The sequence below is a fragment of the Aptenodytes patagonicus genome, chromosome 27 (assembly GCF_965638725.1).
Source record: "Aptenodytes patagonicus chromosome 27, bAptPat1.pri.cur, whole genome shotgun sequence".
NCBI lineage: Eukaryota > Metazoa > Chordata > Aves > Sphenisciformes > Spheniscidae > Aptenodytes > Aptenodytes patagonicus.
Window position 1 is genome coordinate 2,685,125 of NC_134975.1, and position 15,672 is coordinate 2,700,796.

Genomic DNA, 15,672 nt, shown 5'->3' on the forward strand with positions numbered 1-15,672 from the left:
CGGCCCGCATCCATCCCCTGCTCAGAAATAGCGTTCGGTCGAGGAGCCTGCGGTGCCTCCCGCGGCGCTGGGCTGTGCGGTTCCCGCAGGTTCGGGCAATTCCTGGTTTATTGACTCCTCTGCTCTGCCCGGAGCTGGGGGGGGGGGGGGGGGGGTAGGTGACGGGGCGCGGCGCCCACTGCTCCCCGTCCCTCGAAACACTGACCGGGGACAGGCGTGGGCTGGCGGGGCCGAGTCGCATGGCTGGCAGCGCCGCCCCGGCCCGGCAGAGCCCCGTTCAGCGGAGGAGGCGCCGGGGACGGGGCTGCCGGGGCTGCCGGGGCTATTTTTATCCGGTGTTGGGACCTGTCGTCAGCCGGCTGTTACCTAACCGGGAAACCGAGGTGAAACGACGGAGCCCGCGAGCAGCTGCTGACATTTCCGCCTGGGAGAAGGGAGCCACGGCACCGGGCGCTGCTTGGAGAGGCGGGTGGCCAGCGGGGGCTGCAGGCCGGTGCGCCCCACCGGGGCCGCTCTGCCTGCCGGGGCCCCCGGGCCCCTCTGGGCACTGCTGGGCCCGGCGTCCGAATCCAGACCCCGGCTGCCCCTGGGCGGGAGGGACGCGAGGACCCCCCCGCCCCGGCCCCGGCCCGGAGGGACACGGGGGGCCCGAGGGACACGGGAGGGGCCCGGAGCTGCCGGTGGGCCGCAGGCCCGGCCGGGACTACACTTCCCGTCACCCCCCTGCGCGGTCCGGACTACAGCTCCCGTCGTGCCCCGCGCGGGAGGCGTTGCCTCGCCCCGCCCCCGGGCCGTGACGCGGGCGGGCTCTATGGCGACGCGGTGACGTCGCGGGCGGGGTGAGAGGTCACGGCGGCGGCGCCGGTGCGAGGGCAGCGGAGCCGCGTCCCGGCCCCGGTCATGGCGGCCCGGCGGCTCCGCGGCGCCCTCCAGTTCGGGGCGCGGCAGCGGCTGCGGGCCGCGGCGGTCCCGCCTGGCAGGTGAGCGCCCGCGCCCCGACGGGGCGGCCCGGGCGGCGGCACCGGGCGGCGGCACCGGGCAAGGCCGCGGGGCCCGGGCAGGGGGGCCGGGGTGGGCGGCGGGGGCGGAGGGGCCGGGCCGGGGGCGGAGCGGGGCGGAGCGGGGCCGAAGCCCGGAGCCCGCGGGGCTGGAGGTCATACAGGGCCCGGGGGAACCGGTGAGGGCCGCGGGGCAGGGACGGGGCGTCCGCCGGCGCGGGGCGGGCCCCGGGGGACGATCGGGGCCGGGGGCGCCGGGCAGGCCTGGGGGAGACCCCCACGAGGGCGATCGGCTCGCGGTCCCGGCCCCCCGCGGTCCCGGGGATCGCCCGGGGGGACCTTGGGGACACCGAGGGGACCCCGGCGGGGGCGGGAAGGGGGGGCCCGGGGCGCCCGTGGCCACGGGGGGGGCGGTGTCTGCGGCCCAGGCAGTGCCCCTGGCCCAGGGGCCACCAGCAAAGGCCCCCGGGCAGGAGAGGGGGACTCGCTGCCTGCCGGGGAGCCCGGGGCCTCGGCTGGGGCCTGACCTTGGGGCAAACTGTGCGTGGGACAAGTGCCGCCCCCCGGGTGGGGCCGTGGGGGCCGCGTCCCGGGAGCGGGGCCGCGTCCCGGGAGCTGGGCCCTGTCCCGGGACCGGGCGCGAGGGCCGGGCAGGTGCCAACACCTTCTTCTCGGGTCAGGAGCGACGTCAGTCACATCAGCGGGTCGGGGGCCGGCGTCACAGTTTGCTCGGGCGAGTGGAGAGTCCAGGAGACCTCAGGCCACCCCGCCGTGTCCCCCGCCGGCACTGACCTCTGCGCCCGGCCGCGCTGGGTGTGGGCAGAGCCGGCGGCCGCGCTGCCAGCGCCGCCGAGACTCTTGCCAGCTCGGGGCCGGCACCAGGCGCTCGGGGGCAGGGTGGCTCTCGCGGGCCCTGGGCAGCCAGCCTCGCCGCCGGCCAGGTCAGTGGCGCGGGAGCGGCCGCAGCATCGTGCCATGGCGCTGGTTTAGGAGCCGGCTCTGCTGAGCCCCGTCGCGGTGCACGTACGGCACCGAGCAGCGCCGGGCAGAGCTGCGGCGTGAGCGAGGAGGGGAGCGATCGCCTCGGGGGCTGGCGGCGCGGCTGCAGGGTCCCAGCTCTCCCAGGGACCCCTGGCTCTGCGCAGCCGGGGGCCACAACCGGGGCTCGCGCAGCTCGACCACTCCAGCCCGTCCCCCGCGCTGCCGGCTATTCTGGGAGCTCAGGGGCTGCCAAGCGCCCCGGGTGACTCCTCTTGGCGCAGGAACGTCCCGTGGCTCCTGGGAAAAGCGGGACCTTTCTCCCTCGGCCGCCAGTCCTGGAGGAGAGCCGGTGTGACCTGCGTGCAGGCGCATCTAAAAATACCCGCGCTGTCCTGCGGGCACCGAGCGCTGACAGTTACGGCTGTTGCGGGAGGGAGCCCGGTGGGGCCAGCCCTAACCCGCAGCCCCGCCAGCCCCGGGGTGGTCAGGGTTACAGCCCGCCACCGCAATGCTCGAGCTGTCACCTTCCCGGTGCTTGGCAGGGACCGGCTGCCGGGGCTTGGCCAGGCGGAACGAAGCCGAAGGAGCCGACGGCAGCACCATGGGAGGACCCTGCTGCCGTCCCCGCAGCTCCAGGGCTGGGCGACACACCACCCGGGACCCTGCTGTGCCTTTGGGGCTCGGCCTCTCCTCGAGGAGGTGGCGAGCGTTGTCCCTTCCCACCAGCAGCAACAGCACCGTCCGCACCGCACCTGAGGGATGAGACGGGGCCGGGGTGGGACACGGAGGAGGGAGAAGGTCTGGCCTGACTCTGTGCTGCCGCTGGAGCCCAGCACGGGGCTGGGGTAGAGCTGGGGAGGGGCAGCGGGGGGTAACGGGCAGTTGTCCCCGCTCTGCCGGTCCGGATTAGGTGTCCCCGAGGTCAGGTTTCCCCGGCTTTCCTCTTGCGCAACAGCAGCGCTGGCAGCAGCCCTGGGACGCTGCGCTCGGACTTCCCCAGCCTCTCCCCACCGGCCTGCGGCCCTGGGCAGGAGGGCGGGGGCCGACCGTGGGCACCTGCTTCGCTTCGTCCCTGAACCCACCCACCCCCCCCACCCCCCCACATCCCGGGGCTGATTCCCATCCTGGGAGGGACGTGGGCAGGTTTGGAAGGGGCCCAGTGTTGTGGCTGTCCTGGGGGGGGGTGGGGGGCTGCCCCACTCGGGCCAGTGGCTCGCTGGCGGCTCTGCTGCCCGACACGGTCCCGGTTCCTCTGCTAACGCCCGTCTCCCGCCCAGGCACACGGCCCTGTGTGGCCTCCGGCTCAGCCGGCTCGGCCGGCCAGCGAGCGGCACCGAGTGGGAGCCCCGGACCCAGCCCAGCCGGTCCTTCCTCAACCTCACCAACAAGCGGAAGGAGTACTCGGAGCGGCGCATCATCGGGTAGGTGCGGCGGCTTCCCCACTGGCTGGCGAGGGTCCCGCGGCCCCGGCTGCAACGCCCGCTCTGCCCCCCCCCCCCCCCCCAGGTACTCCATGCAGGAGATGTACGACGTGGTCTCCAACGTGGAGGACTACAAGAACTTCGTGCCCTGGTGCAAGAAGTCGGTGGTGGTCTCCAAGCGGACGGGCCATGTCAAGGCCCAGCTGGAGGTGGGCTTCCCGCCCGTGGTGGAGCGCTACACCTCCATCGTCACCCTCGTCCGCCCCCACCTCGTCAAGGTGAGCACGGCCCCGGCGGGCGGCCCGGCCCTGGCTGGCTCCTCAGGCTCCCCCTGACCGGCTGCTCCCGCTCCCCAGGCCGTCTGCACGGATGGGCGCCTCTTCAACCACCTGGAGACGAACTGGCGCTTCAGCCCCGGCATCCCCGGCTACCCCCGCACCAGCACCGTGGATTTCTCGGTAAGACCCTGCTCCAGTCGGGCCCCAGGCGCGAAGTCCCCGGGGAGGAGACGGTTTCTGCTGCGGAGACCTGCCCACCCGCCACCGTCCCCGCCGGGGGCTCACGCCACCTCCTCTCCACCCCAGATCTCCTTCGAGTTTCGCTCCCTGCTGCACTCGCAGCTGGCCACCGTCTTCTTCGACGAGGTGGTCAAGCAGATGGTGGCAGCCTTCGAGCGCCGGGCGGCCAAGAACTTCGGTCCCGAGACCCGCATCCCCCGGGAGCTCATGTTCCACGAGGTCCACCAGACGTGAGGGCGGCCCGGCCACCACGGACTGTGCCAGGGCCCCGGGGCCGCCCGCCCTGCGCCCACCCTTCTGAATATTTATTTGAGTGCATCTCTGCTGCCGTTGCCTCAACTTCCCTCCCGGCCCCGGGGGCGAGAGGTGATGCTCCTGCGAGCGCGGGGGCTGCCGTGAGCCCCCGGCCCCACCGCAACGCCGCGGGAGCTGCGTCCCAGCGCTGGACTCCCTGGTGTTGTAGCTGATTTTGGTTTTAAGTTTTGTTTTAGTTCTTGGGAGCTCTCTTTTTTTCCCCCCTTTTGGTCCTTTTTAACTCCTCTGCAAGGCTGGATGGTCCCGGCAGCGGGGCAGCTCCTGCGCCGGCCACGCCTGGGCCCCGCCGCCTCGCTCCGGGAGAGCGGGAGGAAGGTGGGTGCTGGCGGGGGAGCCTGGCCGGATCCTGCCGGGGAACGCGAGAGAGGGGGAGAGGCAGTGAGCGGCCAGGGAAGGACGGGGGCCCGGCTGCCAGGGCCCCCTCCTCCCCCGGCTCTTCCAGGAGCAAAAGGGAAGGAGAACGGCACAGGGAGGAAACCCCGGCGGGAACGGAGCTGCCACCTGGCCCGCCACCACCGTGGCCGGGCACCGGAGCCGAGCCGCGCCCCGGCAGCGCCCGCGCCGACATCGCACAGTTTGCACAAGTCACACGCACAGGGCGGGGGATGGGGCGGCTGGCGCTGCCCCCCGCCCCCCCGCCACCCCCAGCCCCTCGCAGCCCCCAGCCCCTGCTGCAGGCCAAGATGCCAGCACCGCAGGGACCAGGACAGCCCGGGCCCCCCCCCCCCCCGCGTTCCTCCGGTTCCAGCTTGCCTTTCCTTACCTTCAGGGGAACGTGGGGGGCCCCCAGCTCCACCAGGCCAAAATGCCCACCCGGGTGGGGGGGGCAGGGGCTCCCAGTGGGCCGCCAGCCCCCCGGCTCCCCCCCGCTCGGCCCACCCCCATTCCATCCCCGTCACCAAGGGCACCGTGGCCTTGCTGCCCGAGAAAGGGCTTTTACAGGCCAATAAAGAGCATTTTCCAAGGGTGAGCAGCCTCCTGGTCCTCATTTGGCAGCCTCGGGAGAGGGGAGCTGGGGGGGGGGGGGGGGGGGGGGGCTGCACGCCGAGACCCCCAGACCCCAAACCAGGCTGGTACCTGCGGACATCACCGAGCCCGGCGCTGCCAGCTTGCCAAGGTCCCAAGGGGCCGAGCGCCACTGTGCCAGCCCCAAGCTGGGACAAACCAGGGCCCCTGGGCGGGGTGGGGGCACCATCCCCTGACCCTTCCCCCCCCCCCCCCCCCCAAATCCTGCAGGAGCAAAGCAGAGCCCAGGGGCTGGGGCCCCGCGTGCCCGGAGGGAGGGAGGCAGGCTCTGGGTTTGTTAATAAAAACATTTATTTTGCATTTTGTCGTTGTTTGTACAGAAGTGCCCGATACCTGCGAGGGGCCGGCGGGCGGGGGGGGCCCAGCTCCGGCTGCCGGGGGCATCGGACACGGGGATTCACACAAACACGGGGGCGTGGGCTGGGGAGGAGTGTATCAAGTCCCTGCTGGGGGGGGGGGGGGGGGGGCTGAGACATTCGTTCTTCACCTGCTGCCCTGTGGGGGGGCCTGGACACGAGTCTGGACTGAACCCCTCTCGTGGGGTGGCTGCGGCGGGGGGGGGGGGGGGGGCAGTGTGTGCCCCCACGGCCTCGCCAGTGCCCCCCCCCCCCCCCCCCCCCAGCCCAGCAGCAGGGGAGCCCGGGGGCTCCCAGTGTGCGTGGTGCTGCTGGGGCGGGGTGGGGGCGCAGGAGCCCCCTGCCTTGCCGGGGCAGAGCCGGGGAGGGGGCTCCGGGGTGGGGACAGCCGGGGCAGGGAGCGGGGGCACGAGGCAGGGTGGGCCCCGGGGCCGCTTCTGCCCCCTCCCAGGGCAGCAAGGAGGGGAGAGGAGCGGCCGGGGGGGGAGGGCAGGGGGGGGCTCCGCTCGCACCACAGGAGACCCGCGGCCTGTGCCCGAGGGGGGTTCAGTGCTGAGTCCGTCCGGGGCCCGGCACAGCAGCGCAGCGTTCCCTGGGGAGCAGCGAGCCACGGCCCTGTCCCCGTCCCTTCTTTACCCAGATTTGTAGCCCACGAGCTGCATGAGGCCCTTTGTGCTCATGGACTTGGGTCTCTCCAGGGGGAAGCCCAGCGCCCGGCTCCAGATGAGCTGCGAGAGGACGCCCAGGGCTCGGGAGACCCCGAAGAGCACCGTGTAGTAGTTCATCTCCTTCATCCCGTAATACTGTGGGGGGAGAGGGGCGTTAGGGCAGGGCAGCCCTGCGGGAGGGGGCGAGGGGGCAGCCAGGAGCCCTCTGCCCCCCCAGGGAGCGATTCTGGGGCAGGGCCAGGACCCCCGGGGGCTCACCTGCAGCAGCACCCGCTGTGGGCATCCACGTTGGGCCAGGGGTTCTTGGCCTTGCCCTGCTCCAGCAGCACGTTGGGGACGATCTTGTAGAGCTGGGCCACCAGCTTGAACATGGGGTCCTTGGGCAGGTGCTTGAGGGCGAACTCCCGCTGGCAGGTGTAGCGGGGGTCCGTCTTCCGCAGCACCGCGTGCCCGTACCCCGGCACCACCTGCAAGGACGGGGGGGTCAGAGCCCAGCCCCAGCACGGCCACGGTCCCTCGCCCCGGGCAGGGCCGGACTCACCCTGCCAGAGTTGAGCGTGTTCCAGATGAAATCCCGCAGCTTCTCATCTGACACGTCCTGGCCCAGCTCCTTCTGCAGGTTGGTCAGCCAGAGCAGCACCTCCTGCGGGCACGGCAAGCAGAGGAGGGGGTGAGAACAGCGGTGTACGGACGGACGGACAGATGGACAGCCGGACGCACGGAGGTGCCCACCTGGTTGGCGAGGCCGTGCAGGGGCCCAGCCAGCCCGTTCATGGCGGCAGCGAAGGCGAGGTACGGGTCGGAGAGGGCACTGCCGACCAGGTGGCTGGTGTGGGCGCTCACGTTTCCCCCCTCGTGGTCGCTGCAGGGGTTAAAGGGAACGTCAGATCTCCCCCATCCCTACCAAGGGCCCCCACAGCCGCGGGGACACCCCCACGGCATTTTGGGGGGCCATGATGTTCCCAGCCTGGTACGGCCCTGCCCCGGGGCAAGGGACTGGGGCCGTGCTGGGGCTGGGCTCTGACACCCCACCGTGTGCTTGGTGACGCCCCCGGAGCAGCCCAGGCACGTCCCAGGACCCGGCCCCATCCCTGGCCCCGGGGCTGGGAGCGGGGCCGAGTCCCCACCTGCTCGGGCGCCAGCTGCTCCTCCCAGCCCCGTACCTGTGGATGGTGAGGTAGAGCCGCATCAGCTCGATGAACTGGGGGTCGGTGTAGCCCAGCATGTTGGTGAAGTTGTGCGACCAGTCGAGGTTGGGGTCGATGGCCCCGATGCTGCTGCCCTCGCGGTACAGGTTGCGGTAGATCTTTGCGGCGACACAAGGCAGCTTGGCGATCAGGTCCATGGCGTCCTCGTAGACAAACTGGGACAGGCAGGGTTAGACGGGGCGGCTGCCCTCCCTGGGGGACATGAGCCCCTGACCCCCCCGCACCCAAACCTGTGCTCACGCCTTGGGCCAAGCTCAGACTTGGGGTGGCTGAGCCCCCCTGCACCGCATCGGGGCGCCCAGCCCCCCCCGTACCTCCCAGTACTTGACGCGGTGGATGCCCTCGGCGTAGGCGCGAGCGAACTTGCTCTCGCTGTTGAGGGCAGTGATGGCGGCACTCAGCTGGGACATGGGGTGCAGGTTGGTGGGGAAGTTATCCAGCATGGTCACCACGTGGGAGGGCAGTGCGGCACGCCGGGCCCACTCGCGGGACAGCCAGCTCACCTGCAGGGGGGGCACGGGGGGCTGAGCTGCGGGGCAGGGGCTGGCAGCCCCCCTCACCAGACCCCCCCGCGTGTTACCTGCTCCTGGGTGGGCACATCTCCCGTCACCAGCAGCCAGAAGAGCCCCTCGGGCAGCGGCTCCTCTCCCCCCGCAGCTTTGGGCAGCAGCTTCTGGCACTCGGGGATGCTGTACCCGCGGAAGCGGATGCCCTAAAGAGCCCGGCACAAGCGTCAGCCACTGCGGCGCCGCGCACGCAAGGTGGGTGCCCGAGCAGGGCAGGATCAGGCCCTACCTCATCAGGATCCAGCACGGAGGTCTCATATATCAGCCCCTTCATGCCCCTCATCCCGCCGTACACCTGGAGAAGGGTGGAAGGAGGCGGTTACTGGCTGTGGCACAGTCCAACCGCCCCGGAGCGGCCACAGCATCCTCCCACTCACCATGTCCACCGTGATCTGCCCAATGGCCGTGTTGCCATGCTGCTGCCTGAAGCTCTTGATTTTCGCCTGCTCCTTGGGGATCATGCTGGCAAGGACGTCTTTCAGGTTCTGGGAAGAAGAGAGGGGGCTGTGAGCCCTGGCACCCGCGGGGGGCCGAGCACACGCTCCCCCCACCGGCACCGGAGAGGGGTGACAGCAGTGGGGGTTCCTCTTACCGTGGCAGCACTGGCGTGACGGGCGGTGAAGAGGACACATGGTGCGTTCTGCAGAAGAGCAGACACAGGGAGTCAGCGTTAGCAGGGGAGAGCCCCGCCGCGTGCCCCGGCTGCCCCATTTTGGGGGGTGTAGCCGTACAAGCAGCTCTTGGCCCCAGAGCACATCCCGGCCCCAGAGTATCCCCGGCCCCCCGGCGCAGCCCCCAGAGCATCCCCGGCCCCCCAGAGCGCGGCACAGCTCCTGCAGCAGGAGCTGCCCTGTGACTCCGGAGAGATCCCACCTCACAAGGACGCCGCGCCCGGCAGCCGCAGCGGCTTCCCTCGCCCACGTGTGCCAGAGATCAGAGCCAAGCAGGTTCAGCCGGGCCAGGCGGTGCAGGGGGGTGGCACGGGGCCCCTCGGCGCTGCATCGCGCTCATTCACATCACGCACGACACCGGCTGCGGCCAGACCCAGACCCGCTGCAGAGCCAAGCGCTGTGCTGAGCAAACCCAGCAGTGGTGAGCACAGCTGCTTTTCGCTTCCTGCTCCGCAGAGCGCGGAAGCGGACGGCACGAGTGAGCCGGTGCCGCCGGCAGAGCCCTGCCAGGCCGGCACCACTGCGGTTTTCCTGCACCGGGGCTTGGCAGGCGCTGGGGAAACCGATCTTTGTTCCTCGCCCGTGTGTGGCAGACACGGGGACTCCGGCCGGTGGGAATGCCCTGATGCAGCCGGGAAGCCCGGGCTTGGCAGTGCCCCTTGTTCCGGCCCGCCGCCCCTGGCAGCACCCTGCCCACGGCGGGGACACGGGGCTCGCCCGTGCCTGAACCCACTCACAAACACCCGGGTAGGCAGCAGCGGGGGCAGAGGGGGCCGGGAGACGCCTGCCCGGTGACGGAGTCACCACCGTGCCGTGGGGCCGCAGACACACCCGGCACCCTGTGCCTTCCCCCAGCAGAGACTCCGGGGCTGGGGCCACCCCTCGGCACGGAGCTGCAGCAGCGCCTGCAGCGCAGGCAGAACATGACTCGCTTTTTCCACTGGCTGCCGGGGGGAAGCAGGGGGGCAGCGCCACAGCGAGCCCCCAGCCCAGCACCCCATGAGCCCCCAGCCTGGACGGGGGGACCCCGACACCCCAAGTGCGGCTGGAGCCGGCCACCCGCTCCGGGCAACTGCACCATGTCTCCCTGCAACAGGCAGTACCCGGGAAGGGAAAATGCCGGCAGGAACAATGGAGGCGGCAGTGTGAAGCCCAAGGTCAAGGCGGCCGCTGCCACCACCGCGGGGCCCTCGCTGCATCCCGTGTCACCCCCTTTCACCGGGCACCCGCGCGGCTCGCCCCAGCTGTGCCGGGCTGTCACAGAGGCACCGCTGGCTCAAGGTCACACGTGTTGGTGGTGACACCGAGTGCCAGCTGACAGGGCTGGGGCAGACCCAGCCGCTGCGGGACCCTCCCGGGTCCCCTTGCCACAGTTTGGGGGTGCGGGAGCCCCCCAGGCAGGGCCGGCTGAGGGTCAGCAGAGCAGTGGCTGCAGTGCATTAGCTCAGGCTGTGGGGAGGAAGAGGAGGAGGAGGAGGAGGAGGGTGGTGGCAGGACGGCGGGTCGGGATTAGGGCGCAAGCTGGCGGAGTGGCCCTGGCTGCAGAAGCAGCGGCCCCCCTGGGCGAGTGGGGCCAAGTGGGGCACCACAACACACCGGGCCGGGCCCCGGCTCCCAAAATAACGCCCGGTCGATAGAGACGCCGCAGCAGCCGTTACGAAACACTGGGGCCGTAGCCAAGGCAAATGGGCCGGGGGGGCCTGGGCCACCCCAGCCCTGCACCGGTGCTCGGCCCCCCCCGGGGCACCCCGGCCCCCCCAGCACAGCCCCGGGGCAGTGCTGGGCCGGACAGGGGGTCCCCTTGCTGTGACCCCGTTGCCCTCTACAGCACCAGGCTGCCGGGGAAGGTGTGGGGGGGTGGCAGAGGGGGACCCCCGTCCCCCATCCCCTCACTGCCGGTGCCGCCAGGCAGGAGCCCCCGGGGCTGGCATGGGGCCCCCCCCGGCCCCAGCGATGCGGCACGGCCCCACAATGGGGGGGGGGGGAGGCAGCAGGACAGGGAGCCCCCCATGGGGGGATGCAACAGGGCGGAGTCCCCCGGTGGGGGCTGCGGCCACGGCAGAGCCCCCCGAGGCGCGGGCCGCAGGCAGGGCACGGAGCCCCCCCGGTCTCCCAACGGGGCTGGGGTCCGGCCGGGGCCCCCCGGCCGCGGCAGGGGCGCACCCCGCCCCACCGCTCGTCACGGGCGCTCCCGGCGGAGGCGGCCCCGGTGCCCGCGCCCACCACGTGCTGCCGCTGCAGCGCGCGGCCCCGCGCCCCCCCCCCCACCACGGCCCCCCCGCCGCCGCCGCCGCCGCGCGGCTCCTTTAAGGCGGCATCCCCCCGCGTCGCCCCTTTAAGAACCGGCGCCCCCCCGCGGCGTCGCCCCTTTAAGGCGCGGCGGGGCCGGGGCGGGCGCCCTCACCTTGGGCCCGCGGAGGCGCGCGGCCGCCCGGCTGCCGGCGGCTAGGAGCGTCATGGCGGCACCGGGGCCGGGGCGGGCCGGGACGGAGCGGGAGCGGGGCCGGGGCCGGGCGGGAGCGGGCGCGGGGCCGGAGCGAGCGGCGGCGGCGGCAGCCGGGGGTCCTCAGCGCGGCGGGCGGGGCGGGGCGTGGCGCGGCGCCGCGCTGGTTATTAGCATAGCACCGCCCCCGCCCGCCCGCTCTGGGCCGAGCCGCTCGCCATTGGCCGCTCCGCGCGCCGCGGGGCGGGGATAGGCAAATAAAGCGGGGGGGCCGGGCTATAGGTGGCCGCCGCGTTCGCCTGATCGTGGCCTGGGGTGGGGGTGAGACGGCGCCCCGCCCTTCCTCGTGACGTCACTGCCCGCAGTGCGTGACGTCATGCCGCTGCGTCATCCGGCCGGGCGCGTCGGTGCTTCGGTGTCGCTCGACTGTGGCGCAGGGCGGCCCTGTGACGTCACCAGGCACTCGGCCATGTGCTATGAGGTCACCGGGGCCCGTGATGTCATCCCACACTCAGCCGCAGGGGCTCGAGGTCGCCCTGTGACATTGCCCTGGCTCCGCGGTGACGTCAGAGACCCGGGACAGGGGGCGGGGCACAGCCGCGAGTGGCTGTCCCCGCTGACCCCAGGGCATTGCCCCGCTGGCCCCGGGGCGGCGGCGCCAGGGGACGGGCGGCGGCTCCGGCGCACGGGCCGGGTGGTGCCGGGGGGACGGGACCCCCGCAGGGGCCCCGCAGCAGCAGGTCTGCCGGGGCCGGGTGACACGGGGCCAGGGGCTGATCGGCGACCGCTGGGGGACATCCCCGCCCCAAGGCCGAGCCGCAGCAGGTGGATGCCAGACATGAGGGAGCTCGAGTCACCGGAGGCACCGCAGGGACGCATGGGGACGCGCGGGGCTGCCACCAGCCCCGCCTGGGGTCCCGGGCCCCCCCTTCCCCACGCGCCCAGGAGCGAGACCTGCCCTCGGGTGGGCCCGCGGCACAGCTGCCGCGCGGCCCCTTTATTGCCTGCAGCAGGGAGGGGGGTTCCCAAAACCGGCCCCAGATGCCCGACCACCCTGCCCCGGTGGGGGCGGCTGAGCCCCGGCGTCCCCCACTGCGTCCCCCGGCAGTGGCGGAGGAAGGTCCCTGGCTGGCAGTCTGCCCGCTGAAACGTCCCGGCAGGAGCGCGGACGCGGCCCCGGCTCCCGCAGCCGCCCCGTGGGGAAGCAAGGCCAGCGTCCCAGTGCCCCCGGCACCGCGGCTGCAGCGGACGGACAGTGAATAAATAGGACAAGAGCACCAGACTGGGCGAGGCGGCGTCTGCGCCGGCTCCGGAGCCGCGGTCTTCCCCAGCATGTCTGCCCGTCCCGGCAGGGGCAGCGGGGAGAAGGTGAACCAAGAGGTAGGGGACATCCGGACGGAGCCTGGCGCCGTCCTGGTCCCGTGAGGCTGCTGGGGTGGGTCGGCACCGTCCTCCGGAGGCAGCCAGGGCCGTCTGCGTCACAGCTCGTCGTGCGGGATGTGGAGCGCGTGGTCGCACAGGTCTGCGGTGACAAAGGGCAGCGCTCTCAGGACGCGGCAGAGCCCCGTGGAACCCCTCCCCGGCAGCACATCCCTTCCTGCTAGCACATCCCTTCCCGCTTGTCCCCGGCCACCGCCTACCGGCAGCGTGGGGACAAGCCATGTGCAGAGTGCCTGGCCAGGCGCAGCCGTGACCCGCGCCAGGGGACACCTACACTTCCCCTTCGCTTTGTTCTGTGGTTAATCAGAAACGCGGCTGTTTGGACAGAGCTGCCAGCCTGTCGTTTCCCCGGCTCCAGCACCCGCAGCCACCCGGCAGACCCACACCAGCCTGGGACAGGCAGGGTGCAGGCAGCGGGGGCAGGCTGAGCCACAGGAGCGGCCGGCAGCACCGCGGGACCCCCCCGGAACCCCCCTGGGGAAGGAGCATTTCCCCCGACACGCGTGCCAGCTACCGAAGGGACCCGCCCTGGCCTGGCCCTGGGGTGCAGGTAACGAACGTGGGCCACGTTCATTAATAGGGAAGCACAAAGGTCGCGGCGTGCCCTGACCCCGGTGTTTGCGAGCTGGAAATAGCCCTGCAGGAAGGGAGACGCCGTGGGGCAGGCGCCCGGTCATTGGCTGCGCGAGGAGCCCTGCGCCGGAGCAGCCAATGGAGCCGGCGCGGCAGCTGCCCTGGCTCGGCCCCAGGCAGCGTGCGCCTGGCCGGGGAGAACATCCAAAAAAAGCCGCAGGCAGCTCCAGCAGGCAGCGGGGTCCAGGCGCTGGGCTGGCAGCACGGGCAGCAGGGAGGCGCACCCCGGCACCGGGCTGCCGGAGAGGGGCTGCTCCACGGGGCTGAGGGATGTCGGGATTCGGGGAGGACTCGGAGCTCCTGTGCGTCCTCCCTGCTCTGGGCCGGCAGTTCCTCCCACTGACAGAGCAGCTACGACTCCCCCCGGCAGCAGGAGAGACCCCTCCCCGAGACAGCCCAGCCCAGCTCACCCGTCCGCTTGCTGCAGAGCCGGTCCTTGACATTGTCAGCCTCGTGGGAGAGGAATTCGATGAGTTCGTCCTCGTACTCCTCGGCGATGCTCTCGCACTGCAACGGGAGCCGCCCGTGGGTCAGCCGGCAACCGCGCAGGTGCCAGGCGATGCCGACAGCACCCAGGGGAGCCCAGAGCTGGGCCCCGCACACAAACACCCCAGGCCCGGGAGCAGCCTCCTCCCCTCCAGCCCCAGGAAGGACCAGGGGAAGTGGCCAGGAACTGCCAGTGGGACCAGCTCATCCCCAGAAGGGCCGCAGCTGCCGAACACAGCAGGTGCCGCCACCCAAAGCCCCGACAGCCACCACAAGGAGCCAGTCCCTTCACGCACCGCAAACTTCAGGCTAGAAGCCACGTCTCCATCAATTTTGACCCCGGAGAGGTCCATCTTGGTCCCGTCGTGGGAAATCACCCGGACATAACTCTTACGGTGTGTGGACGGATCCACCTTTTCCCCGTATTCCTTCATCTTCTCGCACACCCGCTCCAGCAGCTCCGTCAGATGTGCCTCCGACCGGGCATAGGGCACCTGCGGCACGAGCGTGAGATCAGCGGGGTCGGCCCTTCAAGTGTGATGGCAGAATAGGAACGCCGGGCCGGTGCCTTTCCCTGGGAGCCGGGGAGCGCTGAGAAAAGGTCAGAAGTCTCCACGAGCGCCCTGGGAATGCCGCGGGGCTGCGCTGGCGATAGGCAGCGGAGGAGGCTGAGGAATGGGAGACGGGGCTCATGCAGCCCTCGCAGAGCACCCGATGCGGGTCCAAACCCTCCCTCGTCTCCCCTGGTCTTCGACACGCAGCTGCTGCCCCCAGTCAGGCCGGCCCCGCTCTGCCGCAGCCTCCACCTGACCTCCCTGTGCCGGAGGCAGGTCCCTGCAGGGAGACGTCTCACCTCCACGACTGACTGGCTGCCGTCAGGGTTGATGCGGAAGGAGCCCATCTGGATGGTTTTCCTGGGGTCGACCTGGGCAATCTCCCACTCCAGCTCGTCCACCAGTGCCCGGCACGCTGCGGGGGACGCAGGCGTCAACGGCCCGGAGATAACGGCATTGCGTGGCCCCACACCTCAGCCCCTGACACCGACAGACCCGCGGCTGCCCAAAGCCACTGGGAGTAACTGGTGTAACTGGCGCTGCCGGCATACGGGGACGGCAGGTCTGCGGGGAGCGGGTCCCCGAGGCGCCCTGTGGCCCTTCAGGAACGTCTGTCTGTCCCCGAGCAGGGCGAGCATGGACGGGCAGCAGCGGCCGCAGGACAAGTGGGTCCCAACGGCCGCCCCAGCCCTGCACCACCGTCCCACCCCGGCCCCACCGTCCCGTCCCGTCCCGTCCCGCCACACCTCCGCAGTGCAGGTCCTGGCTCCGGCGGGCGCAGGCCGCGGGCAGCAGCGCAGCCAGGGCCGCGGCCAGGCAGAGCGCGGGCGGGATCCGGCCCCTCATCCTCACGGCTCCGCTGCAGGGCGACCTGCGGGCACGGGCAGCTCCAGCGCTGGCGGCCCCCGCGGCCCCACACCCCAGCTTCCCCCAGCCCTGGCAAAGCCCGTCCTCGGCGGGGCCCCGTCCAGCCCCCCCGGGACCCCCCGTCCCCTACAGAGCCCCACTGCCCGTAGGGCTTCGCCCATGGCGTGTCCCCCCCCCCCCCCCGGGTCCCCACTGAGCCCCATCCCCTGCAGGGCCCGGCCGTGCCCCTGGACACCACAGGGACCCCTCGCCTACAAGGCCGAGCCCAGCGGCCCCGATGGAGCCCCCTCCCCCGCAGGGTAGAGCCCAGAGCCCCTCGCAGAGCCCCCTCCCCTGCGGGGGCCACGTCCGCAGCCCCCCGTAGAGCCCGCTCGCCTACGGGGCCGAGTCCAGCGCCCCCTCCCCTACAGGGCGGCGCTCGCAGCCCCCGCGGAGCCCCCGGCCCTGCCCGGAGCCCCGCACCCGGCGGGCCCGGCCGAGCCCCCAGTACCGCGCCGCTCTCCCGTCCCGCTCCGCCGCCC

At 72.4% G+C, this 15,672-nt stretch overlaps 3 protein-coding genes across 5 annotated transcripts; 1 reads left to right on the forward strand and 2 right to left on the reverse strand.

Annotated features, from left to right (window-relative positions):
- Nucleotides 1–892: 892 nt before the first annotated feature.
- Nucleotides 893–4,876, forward strand: COQ10A (coenzyme Q10A). Of its 2 annotated transcripts, XM_076360569.1 has the most exons (6): nucleotides 938–980; nucleotides 1,679–2,678; nucleotides 3,257–3,400; nucleotides 3,486–3,678; nucleotides 3,757–3,858; nucleotides 3,985–4,876. In XM_076360569.1, the coding sequence occupies exons 2-6, from the start codon at nucleotides 2,488–2,490 to the stop codon at nucleotides 4,150–4,152; spliced, it is 798 nt and encodes a 265-aa protein (XP_076216684.1). In that variant the 5' UTR covers nucleotides 938–980; nucleotides 1,679–2,487; the 3' UTR covers nucleotides 4,153–4,876. The 2 variants fall into 2 exon arrangements, with proteins under 2 accessions (XP_076216685.1, XP_076216684.1); XM_076360570.1 differs by lacking the exon at nucleotides 1,679–2,678 and having other exon boundaries at nucleotides 893–980.
- A 992-nt stretch (nucleotides 4,877–5,868) lies between these two features.
- On the reverse strand, nucleotides 5,869–11,231 carry CS (citrate synthase). Of its 2 annotated transcripts, XM_076360555.1 has the most exons (12): nucleotides 11,133–11,231; nucleotides 8,650–8,697; nucleotides 8,435–8,542; nucleotides 8,287–8,352; nucleotides 8,072–8,203; nucleotides 7,806–7,994; nucleotides 7,447–7,646; nucleotides 7,016–7,145; nucleotides 6,825–6,926; nucleotides 6,554–6,750; nucleotides 6,476–6,488; nucleotides 5,869–6,418 (listed from the first exon to the last, which is right to left on the reverse strand). In XM_076360555.1, the coding sequence occupies exons 1-12, from the start codon at nucleotides 11,184–11,186 to the stop codon at nucleotides 6,248–6,250; spliced, it is 1,410 nt and encodes a 469-aa protein (XP_076216670.1). In that variant the 5' UTR covers nucleotides 11,187–11,231; the 3' UTR covers nucleotides 5,869–6,247. The 2 variants fall into 2 exon arrangements, with proteins under 2 accessions (XP_076216670.1, XP_076216669.1); XM_076360554.1 differs by lacking the exon at nucleotides 6,476–6,488 and having other exon boundaries at nucleotides 6,327–6,418; nucleotides 6,542–6,750.
- An 899-nt stretch (nucleotides 11,232–12,130) lies between these two features.
- Nucleotides 12,131–15,670, reverse strand: CNPY2 (canopy FGF signaling regulator 2). Its single transcript, XM_076360589.1, has 6 exons — nucleotides 15,642–15,670; nucleotides 15,031–15,155; nucleotides 14,584–14,699; nucleotides 14,027–14,224; nucleotides 13,655–13,751; nucleotides 12,131–12,693 (listed from the first exon to the last, which is right to left on the reverse strand). The coding sequence occupies exons 2-6, from the start codon at nucleotides 15,128–15,130 to the stop codon at nucleotides 12,650–12,652; spliced, it is 555 nt and encodes a 184-aa protein (XP_076216704.1). The 5' UTR covers nucleotides 15,131–15,155; nucleotides 15,642–15,670; the 3' UTR covers nucleotides 12,131–12,649.
- Nucleotides 15,671–15,672: the final 2 nt, after the last annotated feature.